General features: G+C 46.4%; 1 protein-coding gene across 2 annotated transcripts in view; it reads left to right on the forward strand.

The window, feature by feature from the left end:
* Nucleotides 1-18,562, forward strand: part of USP6NL (USP6 N-terminal like) — a 257,526-nt gene that overhangs the window by 128,360 nt on the left and 110,604 nt on the right. For both annotated transcript variants that reach the window (XM_075345279.1, XM_075345278.1), the window contains exons 2-3: nucleotides 657-730; nucleotides 15,781-15,863. In XM_075345279.1, the coding sequence (XP_075201394.1) occupies nucleotides 657-730; nucleotides 15,781-15,863 (157 nt within the window). The remainder of the gene's footprint in view (nucleotides 1-656; nucleotides 731-15,780; nucleotides 15,864-18,562) is intronic.

Raw genomic sequence — 18,562 nt, forward strand, 5'->3', positions numbered from 1 at the left:
CTCAGAGACCCATCTAGTAAAAAACCATTACAAATGGAGATTTTTGCTCTAGTGGGCGGTCCAATGTCACATCGACAACAAAATCACCACTGCAGTCAATCACTAAGCTCAGCAGCTTGTTACCCCCATCACAGCTGGGTCCAGTGATTGACTGCAGTGGTGTTGTTTGTTTGTCGATGTCACGTCACCGCTGCTACCAAAACTGTGGCTGGAGCTGGGGAGGATGAGTATCGGCTAGCTTTATTCTAAATGCCTGCAAGCATTTGGATCAGTCTCTGTGGAATGTGAAAAATCCCTTTAACTCAGCCTTCAGCATGGGCTCATGGGGGAAGGAGGGCACTTTTGGCACCCTAACGATTGACTGATGAGCCACAGCCCCCCAGTGTGCACCCTGTCACCTTAATACTTTAGTAGGCCTACTGCCTGCCACTGGTTTTGCAGGGCAGGCTCATTTAAGTAGGACACTCAGTCAAAGCCTACCAGTGGGGTGACAAAAGTTGGATCTGATACTGATAAAAGTAGGTTATCCGTATCATATGCCCTCCCCCCCCCCCCCAATAAATAAACCCAAAACATGAGGAGTTTCTGAGATTCCTTTTCATAAGCTAGTAAATATAAAAATATATTAAGCTCATTGTGTTTCCCTTTTTGTACAGATCCAGATTCAGAACAGGATGGGGCTGTTAAATCTGCACAAGAACGAGCCGACATTGTTGCCAAATATGACAAGGTGAGTGTGCTCTGCGTTACACTTACTATTTGGACTTAAAAAATCAGCCATTGTAGTCCACCTTCTTTTATGTACCAGTCATGTACTCTTTGCCCTGCAATTAATGCTATTTTGTTGGTGGGAACCAGAGCCTGAAAATGTTTTCACTGGTCAAATCGTACAGTGAAAGTTTTAGCTGTTTAAGCACCGTTATCGGAGCCATGTAACAAGCACATAATCGGCACAGATTCATCGTCTTTATATAGTACTGTACTTTATTCACTCCGAATGACTAAAAAGCAGCAAACCTGAGCATGTGTATTGTGCAGTCAGTCTGTTGGAGGCAGCATTAACTGCTGAGTAGAGCTTGTGTTGTGTCACTGCTGATCCTGTAACCACAGACCGTGCCGCCACAATACTGTTTGGCTGACTGCACAACATGCATGCTCAGGTTTGCTGCTTGCCAGCTTGATTGGAAAAATTTTAACCCTTATTAAAGGGAACCTGCCACCAGGTTTTTTTTCCCCCCATATAAAATAGGGCCACCACCAGTATTCCCCAGTGTATAAGGCAACCCAAGCCGAATTTCATAACATAAAAAAGACCTGTTATTATAATAGGGCGGTCTGGTCCGATGGGCATCTTTGGTATTGATCCAGCGCCTCCTCTCTTCTTGCTTCATGTAGATGGCACATCCTAGGTCTTTCACACAGTGTCTTCCATCGTGCTCCTGCACACGCGCACTTCTCTCTGCTGAGGGCAGAGCAAAGTACTGTAATGCGCATGCGTGGGGAAAGGCCGAAGAACACCCGCAGATGCGTACTACAATACTTTCTTCTGCCCTTGGTAGGGCACAGGGTAGTGCGCGTGTGCAGGAGCGCGATGGAAGACACTGTGATGATGTTAAACGCGTCATCCACACAAAGCAATTAGGAGACGCTGGATCAAGACCAACGACGTCCATTGGTCCGGACCGCCCCATCATAGATGAGTATAATAAAAGGTCTTTCTTTATTTTATACTGATTGGCTTGGGGATTAAAATACAGAATTCTCGAATGCTGTATATAAGGCAATACCGATGGTGGCCCTATTTTATATGGGGAAAAACCTGATGACAGGTTCCCTTTAAGGTGCTCACATGCTGTCAGTCATTGACTGCGAAATGCTCGTATGTAAATCAGTTAGTTTTATTTAAATCTTAAGAGAATTTTTTTTCCTATCCCTGCATCCTAAACAGAGATGCTTAATAATAAACACATTTATAAAGTGTTTTTCTACACTTTTTGGTGTTTTCTCAACTTTTAGCAGCACTGACTACAAGAGGGAAACTGTGAAGATCACTGTGCAGCGAGTGGCAAGAGCTCAGCATGAGCAGGGACGGTCTCTGGCCACATCCTAACAGGAGAGAATTTGTTATAACGCTGCATGCAAAATTCTTTCTCAATTTATAATGTACGCTTGTTGTGTGGCTTACTTGTTACCGTTAGCATTTTCTGTGATATTATTCACTTTGTTAATGCACAGCTACTCCAACCCATCTTGATGTGAACTGCACATAGTGCTAAAGCGAATGTGTGAATTATCCAAAAATGTTAATCTGCTGTATACATAAATGAAACCACTAATGGAGTCATCTGATTGAACTGAAAAAAATAAGGCTAAAGGGGGCTTTACTCGCTACGATATCGTTAATGATTTATCGTCTGGGTCATGTCGTTAGTGATGCACATCCGGCGTCATTAACGATATCGCAGCGGGTGACACTTCTGTGCGACCTAAAATGATCACAAAAGCGGCCCAAATCGTTTGACGCGGAGAGGTCGTTCTAAAACAAAAAATCGTTCTCTTCTAATTAACGATGTTGTTCCTCATTCGTGCGGAAGCACACATCGCTGTGAGTGACACCTCAGGAGTGAGGAACATCTCCTTACCTGCCTCCACCGGCAATGCGGAAGGAAGAGGTGGGCGGGATGTTACGTCCCGCTCATTTCCGCCCCTCCGCTTCTATTGGACGCCTGCCGTGTGACGTCGCTGTGACGCTGCACGACCCGCCCCCTTAGAAAGGAGGCGGATCGCCGGCCAGAGCGACGTCGCAGGACAGGTAAGTAGTGTGACAGGGGTAAGCGATGTTATGTGCGACGGGCAGCGATATGCTCGTGTCGCACAAACGATGGGGGCGGGTACGCACGCTAGCGATATCGGTACAGATATCGCAGCGTGTAAAGCCTGCTTAAGGCTGCTTATGCTTTAAAATGCCAAAATAAGCATTTCATACCTTCTAGAGCCCTGACTCTGCTACTTCCCACTCGACTTTTCATGGGACTGAGCGGTGAGGTGCGGCAGCGTACCACTGGTCTCAGCGGTGATGCCAAGTAGATGGGTAAGACCGCTGACCCCCTGGCTGTAGTCAGGTATGCTAGACCTGTTATCGCTGCATGAACACCAAGGAGGTATTTATTACCTTATCGGACGTTGGACCTTTTTCATGCCTTGCTGTATTTTCCCAAGCTAATTGGATAAACTAACATTGTTTGTAATATGAGCAATGATTTTACTATTTAGGTGCAAATTCTTTGCAGTTAACTATTCCCTGAAGTCTGGAATACAAAGTTCTGTTTTTGTTTTTAGTAAAAAGCATGAACCAATCTGGCGAAAGGAATTTTCCACCCCTAGGATATTGATGACCCATCCTTGGGACAGACTATCCATATTAAAAATGAATATCAGTCCCTCTAAGGTCAGGGACTAGCTCGTCCATTGAAGAATTTCCTATGACCTTCCCTTGGATGTTCTGGGGTTGCTTTTGCCGTATGCGTTGGCTTCTGAGCTGTACTCATCTGGAATCGCTGTCCTATCAGTTTGGCTAATCTAAGCAGCATGGCTGTATACGTTCGGCGTACCTCATGACAGATGTGATTTGCTTCAGATCACGAGCTCTTCCTTCTTCACACTCCCCATTATTATGGTACATGTTTATCTTGGTTTCATCTGCCTATACAATCTTGTTCCAGAGCTGTGCGGCTTTTATAGATTTTTCTTTTCCGCCAAAAGTCTAATCTATTCTTTCTGTTCGTGAGTGTTGCTAGCAGTGTGCAGCTTGGGATAAAACCTCTGGATTTCTATTCATGAAGGCGTCTTGTGATTGAAGACTTTCACAGTGATACACACACCTCCTTCAGACTGTCCCTGATCTTTATGTGACTTTGGTAATGAGTTTTTGTTTACTTGTCTTCTGTTCTCCTCCAAATCTTTTGCGTCTTCTGAGCACAACCGTAAATTCCATCTTCTTAAGAGTGTGTCAGATTGTTAATTTGGCCAATCCTAACATTTCTGCTTTTCTCTTGGATACATTAGTTTTCAGCTTAATTATGGCCTCCACCTGATGACATCTTATTGCACAGCACATTGAGAGTTCCTATGTATAGAGCAACCAAAGTGTACTTTAACGCCGGAAATGAAATCGGTTGTCTAATGTTTAACTCCTTCCCAACTTCCACTGTGCATGTACGGAGTAGCAGGCAATGATGAAGTAGGCTCACAAGAGCTGTAGGCTCTTAACAACTGGTATCAACTTTTCCCACCTTTTTAATGCCACCCATAATATGTACACTTCAATTGAAAAGCAAACTGGGTGGGAAAAAAACAAATAAAGAACTAAAATAATGTGGTTGCATAATATGCACACCACCCTTAATGTAATACTTTATTGATGAATCCCTTGAATTTATCAGGACATTCTGTCTCTTTGGGTAGCAATCTGCCAGTTTTAGATGTGAAAGTTTGATAATCTTTGCCTATTCTTCCTTGCAGTAGTGCTCCAAATCTGTCAGATTGTGAGGACATCCTCCTGAGAGAGCGCACATACCCTAACCCTTTAATGTACTGACCTGAAAAATAAGTGATCACTTCTCACAATGAACAGCATAAAACCGCATGACAAGACAGAAGGCACAAAGGCAGCAATTCAGTAATTGTCTTTCATTTGTCTCCTAGTAATCAAAATAAAAAGTGATTTGGAAAATCTTATTTAGCCCCCCCCCCCTTCCTTGCTCATAGGATATCAATAACAACTTCAACTCATCTTGCATAAATCAAGCCCCTACCCTGATCGGTCATCATTTGGAGAAATAAGTTTTCCACGGTTCTGATTTCTCAGGTGCAAGAAAAGTGACAGTACTGCCAAAAGCCAATACTGTAAAATGCATACTCACACGGGCAACCCTCTTTCACCACTTTATTAACCCCTAATAACAGCCCTCCAGGTCCGACGTAATCCACAAGATGTACCACGATGCTTCCAGCTCTGCTACACCTGGCACTCAGTGAGCGCCATAGACCATGACTGCTCACTGTGAGGGTCAGGATGCAAGTGAAGTGAGTGAGCCGCCGGGATCAGCGGTGACTTCACTCATGTACAGTGACAGGTGGAGGACTCCAGCGGTCACTGCACATCAGCTGACTGAAGTCACCACTGATCTTATAATCACCTTCTCCTGTGAGTCTCCGGACACTGCTCTCCTGCTTCCAGGCCGGCTCATGCATATGCAGTGCACAGCTGACCCGCAAACAGCAGAGCGCCGGAGGCAGCCGCGCGGGACAAAAGCATGTCCCAGAGACTTCAGCACCTAGGACAGCAGGAGCGGGGAGAACTTGAAATCCCGCAGGGAACAACCTGCGGCAATTCCGCACCAAATCCGTAACAATACGCAACATACTGCATGCGGATTTCGGTGCTGATTTTTTGCATTTTTTTTTTCCCGCAGGTGCAGAAATCTTTAAGAGCCTGTGGATTTTCTTAAGAAAATTCCATTTTCTAGTGCGCACAGGGCCTTAATGTCGACATGTATGTTATTCTAGCAAATGAGAGAAGTTACTTAAAGGGGTTCTGCAAGAGTTAATGATAGATGACCTATCCTTTGGCTAGAACTTGGCGATTCATGGTCGGAACCTAGCAATCCTCATACATAGCGGCTACTAAGCAATCTATGGTGCTTTTGTGCTTACATATGCGGCTTAGTTCTGTCCAGCTGCCAGTGCTAAGCTGTGAAGTTGTAGCCTGCCGTCTCACCAATCTTCTATTGAGAAAGATCGTGAAATCCGAAGTCCTGGACCTCTAGATAAAATTCTTGAGGAATATAGTTTCCTAAATGAGGGTCACTTTTCAGGCATAATTTGCAGTCCTGAGGTGCCACAACAGTAGAAATCCCATAAACTATTCCTGTCAATTTCAAGCTCCAAAAGCCGAATAGTGTTTCTTCTCTTCCAAGTGGACAAACTGCAGTTTAGGACCACATACTGGGTATTTCTGTGTTTGAGAGAAATTGTAAACCAAATTTTCTTCGGCGCTCCATTGGGAGACCCAGCCGATTGGGTGTATAGCACTGCCTCCGGAGGCCACACAAAGCAATTACACTAAAAAGTGTAAGGCCCCTCCCCTTCTGGCTATACACCCCCAGTGGGATCACTGGCTCACCAGTTTTCTGCTTTGTGCGAAGGAGGTCAGACATCCACGCATAGCTCCACTGTTTAGTCAGCAGTAGCTGCTGACTATATCGGATGGAAGAAAAGAGGGCCCATATGGGGCCCCCAGCATGCTCCCTTCTTACCCCACTTGTGGTTTGTAAGGTTGAGGTACCCATTGCGGGTACGGAGGCTGGAGCCCACATGCTGTTTTCCTTCCCCATCCCCCTGAGGGGCTCTGAGGAAGTGGGATCTTACCGGCCACCAAGCCCTGAGGCCGGGCTCCATCCACAGACCCATAGAACCTGCTGGATGTGGAGCGGGAGTGCCGTTCAGGGACAAGGCCCTGCAACTTTCAGGTACTCTGTGTCCCCGTATGGCAGGCCACGCACACCCCAGGCTTGCTGGGTGTGCTAGTGCGCCGGGGACTGTAGCGCTGTGCGCTGGGCTTATAGTCCCCGCAGATTACTGGGGGACTTTATGTGTGTGGATCGCCGCGCCGACCGCCCCTGGAGCGGCGGCGCAGCTGCGACTTGTAGTGCGCCGGGGACGCGCCGACCGCGCTTTTACGGCGGCGGCGCTTCTAACTTTAGTCCCCGGTTTACTGCGGCCTAGCTCCGCTTCGTTAACGCCCCCCACCCTGTCAATCAGGGTAGGGGAGAAACGTTGTTCAATCGGCAGCGCCGAGGGCTGGAGCACGATTTACATGCTCCAGCCCTCTCACTGAGCACAGTAGGACACAGGCTTCGCGCTTTTTCTCTGTGCACGCCCTAGGCCCGCCCCCAGGCTTGCAGCTCCCCAGGACGCCGGCAGCCATTATACACATGCAGTCTGGCTGGAGAACGGACGCAGGCTCTGAGGGACCCAGGCTAGGGGTTTCTGGCGACCACACACACCCGCGCTAAGCGGGCGGTAAGCAGCACATACGTGCGGCCCCACTAGTGCCACAGTGTTATATTTGTGTACTGCACTGTAAGGTCGCTTCTTGGCTGTACACCCTATATTGCTTTGAGGAGACAACAGCATGTCATCCGCAAAACGCAAGGGTGCCAAGGCACGGGCTATATACACTGCTTGTACAGCATGTGGGGCTAATCTACCAGCAGGCTCCAACGACTCTCATTGTGTGCAATGTTCAGTCCCAGTGGCACTTCGTCAGCCAGAGCCTATTGTGGTGGTAGCCCAGGCAGAGACGCCTGTGAACCCTACCCCGGTGACGGGGACAGAATTTGCAGTCTTTGCTGATAAAATGTCTGTGACTATGACAAAAATCCTGGAGACCTTGCAGTCCAGGCCAGTTGCTCAGACCATGGACACCGCTGTGTCTATGTTCCCCGGCCCCCCTCAGCTGGAATTAATCCGTAATTCAAGGGGGTCCCAGGCATCACAGGCTGAGGGCTCTGACTCCGATGACAGTCCCAGTCCGCCTAAGCGAGATCGCTGGGAGAGACCCTCCACGTCATCACGCGGATCAGGGTCTCAGCGAGAAGGGTCTCTATATGATGGCTCAGAGGTGGGTGATCAGGAGTCTTGTCCTGACGCCGCACTCAATTTGGATACGCCAGATGGTGACGCCATGGTAAATGACCTTATAGCGGCCATCAATAGGCTGTTGGATATTTCTCCCCCAGCCCCTTCTGCAGAGGAGGCAGCTGCACAGCAGGAGAAATTCCATTTCCTGTATCCCAAGCGTAAATTGAGTACTTTTCTGGACCACTCTGACTTCAGAGAATCCATCCAGAAACACAATACTTATCCGGACAAGCGTTTTTCTAAACGCCTTAAGGATACACGTTATCCTTTTCCCCCTGACGTGGTCAAACGCTGGACCCAGTGTCCAAAAGTGGACCCTCCAATATCCAGACTTGCAGCTAGATCCATAGTTGCAGTGGAGGATGGGGCTTCACTTAAAGATGCCAATGACAGACAGATGGACCTTTGGTTGAAATCTGTCTATGAAGCTATTGGCGCGTCGTTTGCTCCAGCATTCGCGGCCGTGTGGGCGCTCCAAGCTATTTCAGCTGGTCTGGCACAGGTGGACTCTCTCATACGTCCAGCAGTGCCGCAAGTGGCGTCCCTAACTACGCAAATGTCTGCGTTTGCGACCTACGCTATCAATGCGGTACTGGACTCTACGAGCCGTACCTCAATGGCATCCGCCAACTCTGTAGTTTTGCGCAGAGCCTTGTGGTTAAAGGAATGGAAAGCAGATTCTGCTTCTAAAAAATGTTTAACCAGCTTGCCATTATCTGGAGACAGACTGTTTGGTGAGCAATTGGCGGAAATCATTAAACAGTCCAAAGGTAAGGACTCCTCCTTACCCCAGCCCAGATCAAGCAAACCTCCACAGAGGAAGTGGCAGTCAAAGTTTCGGTCCTTTCGAGGCTCGGGCAAGCCCCAATTCTCCTCGTCCAAAGGGACTCAGAAAGAGCAAAGGAGCTCTGATTCCTGGCGGGCTCACTCACGCCCCAAGAAAGCAACCGGAGGTACCGCTTCCAAGGCGGCTGCCTCATGACTTTCGGCCGCCTCCCTCCGCATCCTCGGTCGGTGGCAGGCTCTCCCGCTTTTGCGACATTCGGCTGCCACAGGTCAAAGACCGGTGGGTAACAGACATTTTGTCTCACGGGTACAGGATAGAGTTCAGTTCTCGTCCTCCGCCTCGGTTCTTCAGAACTTCCCCACATCCCGACCGAGCAGATGCCCTTCTGCAGGCGGTGCATTCTCTAAGAGCAGAAGGAGTGGTGGTCCCTGTTCCTCTTCAGGAACGAGGTCAAGGTTTTTACTCCAATCTCTTTGTGGTGCCAAAAAAGGACGGCTCATTCCGTCCTGTTCTGGACCTAAAACTGCTCAACAAGCATGTGAACGCCAGGCGGTTCCGGATGGAATCCCTCCGCTCAGTCATTGTCTCAATGTCTCAAGGAGATTTCCTAGCATCAATAGACATCAAGGATGCTTATCTCCACGTGCCGATTGCTACAGAGCACCAACGCTTTCTACGCTTCGTGATAGGAGACGACCATCTTCAGTTCGTAGCTCTGCCATTTGGTCTGGCGACAGCCCCACGGGTGTTCACCAAGATCATGGCGGCAGTGGTAGCAGTCTTGCACTCTCAGGGACACTCCGTGATCCCTTACTTGGACGATCTACTGGTCAAGGCACCCTCTCAAGAGGCATGCCAACTCAGCTTGACTGTTGCACTGGAGACTCTCCAGACGTTCGGGTGGATCATCAACTTCTCAAAGTCAAATCTGTCACCGACCCAATCACTAACGTATCTTGGCATGGAGTTTCATACTCTCTCAGCGATAGTGAAGCTTCCGCTGGACAAGCAGCGGTCTCTACAGACTGGGGTGCAGGCTCTCCTTCAAAGTCAGTCGCACTCATGAAGACGCCTCATGCACTTCCTCGGGAAGATGGTGGCGGCAATGGAGGCGGTTCCGTTTGTGCAGTTTCATCTGCGCCCACTTCAATGGGACATTCTCCGCCAATGGGACGGGAAGTCAAAATCCCTGGACAGGAAAGTCTCCCTTTCCCAGACGGCCAAGGACTCTCTGCAGTGGTGGCTTCTTCCCACCTCATTATCACAGGGAAGATCCTTCCTACCACCGTCTTGGGCGGTGGTCACGACAGACGCGAGTCTGTCAGGGTGGGGAGCAGTTTTTCTCCACCACAGGGCTCAGGGTACGTGGACTCAGCAGGAGTCCACCCTTCAGATCAATGTTCTGGAAATCAGAGCAGTGTATCTTGCCCTACTAGCCTTCCAGGAGTGGCTGGAAGGAAGGCAGATCCGAATTCAGTCGGACAACTCCACAGCGGTGGCATACATCAACCACCAAGGGGGGACACGCAGTCGGCAAGCCTTCCAGGAAGTCCGGCGGATTCTGATGTGGGTGGAAGCCACGGCCTCCACCATATCCGCAGTTCACATCCCCGGCGTAGAAAACTGGGAAGCAGACTTCCTCAGTCGCCAGGGCATGGACGCAGGGGAATGGTCCCTTCACCCAGACGTGTTTCAGGAAATCTGTCGCCGATGGGGAAGGCCGGACGTCGACCTCATGGCGTCCCGGCACAACAACAAGGTCCCAACCTTCATGGCACGGTATCGCGATCAAAGAGCGCTGGCGGCAGACGCCCTAGTGCAAGATTGGTCGCAGTTCCGGCTCCCTTATGTGTTTCCACCTCTGGCACTCTTGCCCAGAGTGCTACGCAAGATCAGATCCGATTGCAGCCGCGTCATACTCGTCGCCCCAGACTGGCCGAGGAGGGCGTGGTATCCGGATCTGTGGCAGCTCACGGTCGGCCAACCGTGGGCACTACCAGACCGACCAGACTTACTGTCCCAAGGGCCGTTTTTCCATCGGAATTCTGCGGCCCTGAACCTGACTGTGTGGCCATTGAGTCCTGGATCCTAGCGTCTTCAGGATTATCCCAAGGGGTCGTTGCCACCATGAGACAGGCTAGGAAGCCCACGTCCGCTAAGATCTACCACAGAACGTGGAGGATATTCTTATCCTGGTGCTCTGCTCAGGGAGTGTCCCCCTGGCCATTTGCATTGCCTACCTTTCTTTCTTTCCTGCAATCTGGGTTAGAAAAAGGTTTGTCGCTCGGCTCCCTTAAAGGTCAGGTCTCGGCGCTATCCGTCTTTTTTCAGAGGCGTTTGGCACGCCTTCCTAAGGTGCGCACGTTCCTACAGGGGGTTTGCCATATCGTACCCCCGTACAAGCGGCCGTTAGATCCATGGGATCTGAACAGGGTACTAGTTGCCCTCCAGAAGCCGCCCTTCGAGCCTCTGAGGGAGGTTTCACTTTCTAGACTATCACAGAAAGTGGCTTTTCTAGTAGCGATCACATCTCTTCGGAGAGTGTCTGAGCTGGCAGCGCTATCATCCAAGGCTCCCTTCCTGGTCTTCCACCAGGACAAGGTAGTGCTGCGCCCCATTCAGGAGTTTCTCCCGAAGGTGGTATCCTCTTTTCATCTTAATCAGGATATCTCTTTGCCTTCGTTTTGTCCTCATGCAGTTCATCGGTATGAGAAGGATTTACATTTGTTGGATCTGGTGAGAGCACTCAGAATCTACATTTCCCGCACGGCGCCCTTGCGCCGTTCGGATGCACTCTTTGTCCTTGTCGCTGGTAAGCGCAAAGGGTCGCAGGCTTCTAAGGCCACCCTGGCTCGATGGATCAAAGAACCAATTCTTGAAGCCTGCCGTTCTGCTGGGCTTCCGGTTCCATCAGGGCTGAAGGCCCATTCTACCAGAGCCGTGGGTGCGTCCTGGGCATTGCGACACCAGGCTACGGCTCAACAGGTGTGCCAGGCAGCTACCTGGTCGAGTCTGCACACTTTCACCAAACATTATCAGGTGCATACCTATGCTTCGGCGGACGCCAGCCTAGGTAGAAGAGTCCTGCAGGCGGCAGTTGCCTCCCTATAGGGGAGGGCTGTCTTGCAGCTCTAACATGAGGTATTCTTTACCCACCCAGGGACAGCTTTTGGACGTCCCAATCGTCTGGGTCTCCCAATGGAGCGCCGAAGAAGAAGGGAATTTTGTTACTTACCGTAAATTCCTTTTCTTCTAGCTCCTATTGGGAGACCCAGCACCCGCCCTGTTGTCCTTCGGGATTTTTGGTTGTTTTTCGGGTACACATGTTGTTCATGTTGAACGGTTTTCAGTTCTCCGACGTTACTTCGGAGTGAATTTGTTTAAACCAGTTATTGGCTTTCCTCCTTCTTGCTTTTGCACTAAAACTGGTGAGCCAGTGATCCCACTGGTGGTGTATAGCCAGAAGGGGAGGGGCCTTACACTTTTTAGTGTAATTGCTTTGTGTGGCCTCCGGAGGCAGTGCTATACACCCAATCGGCTGGGTCTCCCAATAGGAGCTAGAAGAAAAGGAATTTACGGTAAGTAACAAAATTCCCTTCTTTGTCCATTACCTTTTGTGAAAATGAAAAAGCTAGTGCCAATGTATGGCTTAGTCTGGAGTCACATTAGTGTATGGCATCGGATATGATATGCTAATGACCCTTGGCTCAGGCTCTGCTGTGAACGTCAACCGATTGTCATTATACTGTAATTCGATCTTGCGATTGCTCCATCTCCCCCATTGTCAGCCTGTGCGTATATCGCACTGCACTCTGATGTCATCTGAGTGCAGTCCGATGTTTCACTCGCAGCCATAGACTTGTATGGGTGCGATTGACATGCGACTTGCAGACAATTGCAGTACGCTGGGATTTATTTTTTTTCTTTCTTCCTTAGTCTGAATAGGTTTGAGGAAGAACTCGCAGTTGTGAGCTGCAGCATAGACTAACATGCGGCTGAGTGCAATGCGAGAATTTCTCACTGCACTCGTGTGGGTCATACGCAAGTGTGACTCTAGACTTAGTTGAAGAAAAAAAAAAATTCATACTTCACAGCATTAAAAAAATTCTATGAAGCACCTGTGGGTTCAAAATGCTCAGCACACTTCTAAGATGAATTTCTTTAGGGCTGTGTTTTCTGAAATGGGGGGTCACTTTTGCAGGTTGTTTACTGTTCTGGCACTTTAGGGGTTCAAGTGGTGCCCACAAATTTATTCCCACTAAATGTTCTCTTCAAAAGCCAAATAGTATTTTTTTTTTTTTCTTCATCCAAGCCATGATAGTTTTTAAACCATATTTTGGGTATTTCTTCATTTGGGAGAAATTACTCTACAAATTGTGGAGAATGTTTTTCATTTTCAATCCCTAATGCACAAACCTTTGTGATGCACTAGTAAGTACACCCCCAGATAAATTCCTTGATGGGTATAGATTGCAAAATGGGCTAATTGGTAAAGAATTGGGGCTCTGCTATTACAATATGGCTGTTGCAATCATTGCACTTTTCATTAATTCATGTGAAGCACTTGAAGGGTTAACACATTTTCTGAATGCAGATTTTAATATTTTGAATGTTTTTTAAATTTTATCTCCATTTTTGTTTGTTTCTGACACATTGGCCACTCAAAGTCACTTCAACTAAATAGGTCTGTAAAAAAAAAAATGCTGCTAAACTTTGTCATTTATTTAGCATCCTAACATAAAAGAACATTTTTGGATTTTATGCCCTAAACACACTATTTAATATTTCCTACATGTTTACTTTTCAAGGGTTTAGTTTTTTAAGTTTGAAAATTGCAAATTTTTGAAGATGTTTTAAAAGTTTCCAATATTTTCACAAGTGGCAATATTACTGAGCGAAAAAGAAAATGATCAGCTCACCCTCTCCATGGGTCCAGCGCTTGAGTCCTGCTATGTAGCGAAGTCCAGAGGAATATGAACATATAGAAACAAATGCAGAGCAGAGGCTCCAGAAAATGCCAAACTTTTATAAACATGATACATATTAGTCACATTCGGATAAAGTGAATTAAAATCATACGCGTTTCAGCGTTACTGCCTTATTCATTGATACAAGTGAATGAAAAGTAAAACTATTTAACCAGCCCATATATTAAATCTAGTTGCACAGCAATATCAGGTGTATGGTGATGGGCGGACCTGCACTGTAAAAGTCCGGATCCATGTGGTTTCCAACATGTTTGGGTGCCGGACCCGGCGTCCTCAGGGAACTCCGCTAATGATCCGAAAATAAAAAAAAATTAAAAGAAAATAAGAATCAAGCAAGCATCTTATACTTACCGAGTCTCTGGTACGGTTGTAACTGCTCCTGTGGCCACTCACTCATCTTCCAGGGTAGCTCATTATCGCTTATCCATATTCAATGCTTTCAACACTCACTTGGAGTCCTGGCGTCTGTAATTGCTTACAGTCAGACGCGTCCGCAGCCTGTGTGACAGCATCTGACTGCTTGCAATCACAGGTTCCGTGTGCATGTCACTGCTGTGGGGGTAAAATGAAATAAATAAAAAAAATTGTCGTAGGGTCCCCCTGTATTAGGATACCCAGCACAGATAAAGCATACACCTACAGGCTTCAGACCCCAGGCTTGCGCTTATCTTGGCAGTGTATCAAAATAAGAGGATCTACATGCAGAGCCCCCCCCCAATTTTGATACCCAGCCATGATAAAGCCGACAGCTGGGAGGTGGAATTCTCGAGCTGGGGAGACCCATGCGTATTGCCCCCCTCCAAACCTAAAAATAGCAGCCTGCAGCTACTCAGGATTGTCGCATTCATTAGATGTGACAATCCAGGAACTTTACCCTACTCTTACCGATTACTCTGGTGCAGTGGCAATCGGGGTAATACGGGGTTAATAATAGCCAGCAGCTGCCACTAACCCCTAGATCAATGTCTGATCAGCTGTGGTCCGACACACCGCATCCCTGCCGATCAGCTGTTCTTTGTCCCGGTGGCAGCGGCAGCAGGCGGCCGGAAATGCTCAGTTCTGCCATTGCTCCGTCTTCTGATAGCGGCCATGGCCGGGTACTGCGCATCTGCCTCCTATTGATTATATTGGCATCTGCTATCAGAAGACGGAGCAGTGCTGTAACTGAGCATTTCAGTCTGCCTGCTGCCACCACCAGGACTGAGAACAGCTGATCAGCGGGGGTGCAGAGTGTCGGACCCGGGTAATCAGACATTGATGACCTATCCATAGGATAGGCCATCAATGTCAAAGTAGTGGACAAGCCCTTTAACTTCACCCTAATATGACTAATTATTTTTTATCCTGCTTGAAAGCACTTAATGTTTGGCATTTTCTGGAGCCTCAGCTCTGGATTTGTTTCTATACATTAATATTCCTCTGGAAATATTATTGTCCTAAATTTATCACCATCATAAAGTACTATGTCATGAAAAATTGCTATGATTGGAGGAAGTGTTCCAAAGTTTGGTGGCTCAGTGGTTAGCACTGCAGCCTTCCAGTGCTGGGGTCCTGGGTTCTAGTCCCATTAAGGACAACATCTGCAATGAGTTTGTATGTTCTCCCCGTGTTTCCTCCGGTTTCCTCCCACACTCCAAAAACATACTGATAAGGAATTTAGATTGTGAGCCCCGATGGGGACAATATTGCCAATGTATGTAAAGCGCTGTGGAATTAATAGCGCTATATAAATGAATAAATATTATAATATTATTATTATTATTATTATTATTATATTACCACATAAAGTTACACCTGTCCAATACGAAAAACGGGACTTCGTCGGAAATGTCAAAACTGGCTTTGGTAGGGTGTTTAAAAAAGTTTTTTTTGTTTTTTTTTTTTTGACATGGATTATTAAAAAAAAAACCAAAACACCGGGATACACATCTGCTTGAAATTAGTAATTTAGATCTATTAAAAATATTTTGTATTAAAGCTGAACTTCTCCATTTTAATCGCATCTTGATGGCATTTGTTCTAAATTCAGTTGGATGCGTGTAAGAGGTGAAAATAATTGTTTCCCTGTCCAAATCCCGCAGGACCCGGCTGTGTATGGCCACTTTGTACATGCTTATGGTGAAGCTGTGTGGTACAGATCCATCGTACAATGCTATGCCCAGCTGTGAGCCCATTCTCTTCCCAAGACGTCCTCTTAAGAGGCACAAAGCCTTATGTGTATTCTTACTAAAATATTGGCTACGGTGTTGTTTACATGTTGCACTGTGATCTTCTGCAAATGACTTTGTTTTCCATCAACAGGGCCGAGAAGGTGCGAAGATTGAGCCTTGGGAGGATGCGGATTATCTCGTTTACAAGGTCACAGACAGATTTGGCTTTCTCCAGTAAGTGTGTCTTCCTGGGACAGACTGAGGGTGACGGATATTGTGGGCATTTTAATAACCTTTATTGCCGAGTATTCGCGTGATTGAGTTTGTGCTTGCATGCCGATTTCCAGTTATTAAACTTTAATGTGTGTCTTTTTAAAATGAAATTATAGGAGTCTGGGGAGCACAAGTGATTCATTCAGAGCATACAATGAAGATGAACGGCTTCATTTACGCTTTTATTTTCATTCTCTTTTCCTGCCTCCTTTCTATGAACTTGATACTGTTTGGTTAATATTTAGCAAAAAGCTGGAGAGTTTGGAGGTTCCAGGGATAGTGCCAGATGTTATGCATTGGTCTGTCTGGAACGTATGGTTAGTTAATCTATATCCGTGCCCGTCCCCTTTACATACATGTACTGTTACTTTTGGGTGTTTTTCACTATGAAGTGCGCTATTCATTCTGCTTGTCAGGTGAGAATCAGGCTGTTGTAAAGATCAAGTCTTTGATGTCGCGTCGCTGTTTTCTATCGCCCTAACATTAGTACCTTCTGAACATTGCTCAGACATACAATATGAATAGCAATAATTTGTTTTCTACATTGTAAATACATACAGGCTTTCACTGCTGTAAGGACTTAACAGCAATTTGTTTGCCTGGTAGTGCAGCATACATGGATATTATTAAGTGTACTGTTGGTGCATGCAATTCTCTTGGTTCATAGTGCTCCTCGAGGTCAAACATCACATCACACATTTGGAGGCTTTTATGAAAAATTTCCCTTACATTTTTTATTTTGTTTTTATTAAACAGTCTGTCATCAATGTGGGTTTCATTTAAAGGGAAGGAAAACTATGTTTAATTATGTTCACTGTCTAAAATAAAAGAATGTGCAAGGAATATGTAGTATTCTAAAGCGTGCGTCTTGTGCCGTTGGAGTTCTACGTCACCTGAAATGGAAAATTCTTAATTCTATAGCATCATGATGATATGACCTTGTGGGGGTGCAGATTAAAGGGAACCTGTCAGGTGCAATATGCACCCCGAAACCAGGGTGGATTGATTTAAATCACGCCGATTTAAATCATGATTTAAATCACGATTTAAATCAAAAGATTTTTTTCTATTTAAATCGGATCGATTTAAATCATGATTTTAATCATGATTTAAATCACTGATTTAAATCAAAAGGGTTTTTTTTAATATAAATCACGATTAAAATGAGAAGTGAGAGCAGTGTGCATGTGCGCCCATAGTTACACGGACGAAACTAGGGGCAACGATCTAACGCCAGGGTGAGGGGGGGACCCCAAAGTAAGTAAAAATCTTTTTTGTTTTACTATATGGCAATAGGTAGGTGTTTAAAAGCAGCATGTCTTAATTGTATAAACTATTAATAGCCTCCACATTTTGTTCATACTGCCCCTTTAATTCCACACTTCTAGCTTGGTTTCAGTTTTGGTTTAGTTTCTTTTTCCCTGCATTCAGTTGACATGCCCAAACTTGTTGGATAGTCAGCAGTACTTGGCTCAGGCTGTAGTAACATCAGCAGTGCTTGGCTCAGGCTGTAGTAACAATCAAACTTCATAAGTGATCTGTGTGAGCGATGGCAGCAGGTCGTAAGAGAGACCCTATTTGGGTTCATTTTGTTGAGATGCCAGCAGCAGATCTTGGAAAGAAAGGTGCAAGAGCAAAGTGCAAATACTGTCAAAAGGATATCCAAGGACTTGTTTGCCGTTTGAAATCACATTATGAAAACTGCAACCAGAAGGGAAATGAAGATGTTGATAGTGATACAACTAATGTCAATGAACCCCCACAGCTTCTTATGCACCAGGAGCCTAGTACTAGTGGTAAGTCTGGCAATTAATTTACAACCTATTTTTTTAACAGACATTTTACTGGGATGGTTAAAGTCTATGAAAAGAAAAATTTCTAGCACTGGTAGTTCTGGAGTATAGAATTTAAATTTATGTTAAGGCAATATTTCACAGAAAATTAACGCTAAAGGACATGTGCACCTTTATTTTTTTAAGGTGCACATGTCCCCCCCCCGCAGCGCTCTTACCTCCGATCCCCGCAGCGCTGAGATCCGTGGCTTCGTTTTGACCGTCCGCCTCCCGTCCTCCGGTTGCGGCCTACTCGCAGTGATCCAGCGGCGTGACGTCAGCGGGCCGCACGCTCCATTGAAATGAATGGAGGTGCGCTCGCGGACGGGCAGAACGAAGCCACGGATCCCCGCAGCGCTGACATCGGAGGTAAGAGAGCTGCGGGGGGAGGACATGTGCACACTGTGACTGGCTGCACCTTAAAAAATAAAGGTGCACATGTCCTTTAAGTAAAAATAAAGTGTGTATACACTTATTTTTTTTTTATTGTAGGCTGCAATTCACTTTTGAAGTCTGCCAAATTGACCATTTTAAAAAAAAAAACATTTTTAAAACTTTTGTGACATAATTTTTTTCAGTTGCTGAGGCTCTGATATTAGTTACCAGTATTACAGCAACCTCACCGGAAAACTTGAGTAGCATAACTTTTGAGACAGCCCTTTATAGGACGAGGACCATTACATTGTTCAAAAAGTTTGTTTCAATATTTTCGTTATATTTCTTCAAATACGCAGTCGATTTATATTTTTAATTTCTGTGCTTTCAGGGTCAAATATGGCTTGTGCTGCACGTGACAATCAATATCTGGGTACAACTTCAACAAAGCAG

The sequence above is a fragment of the Anomaloglossus baeobatrachus genome, chromosome 4, assembly GCF_048569485.1.
Source record: "Anomaloglossus baeobatrachus isolate aAnoBae1 chromosome 4, aAnoBae1.hap1, whole genome shotgun sequence".
NCBI lineage: Eukaryota > Metazoa > Chordata > Amphibia > Anura > Aromobatidae > Anomaloglossus > Anomaloglossus baeobatrachus.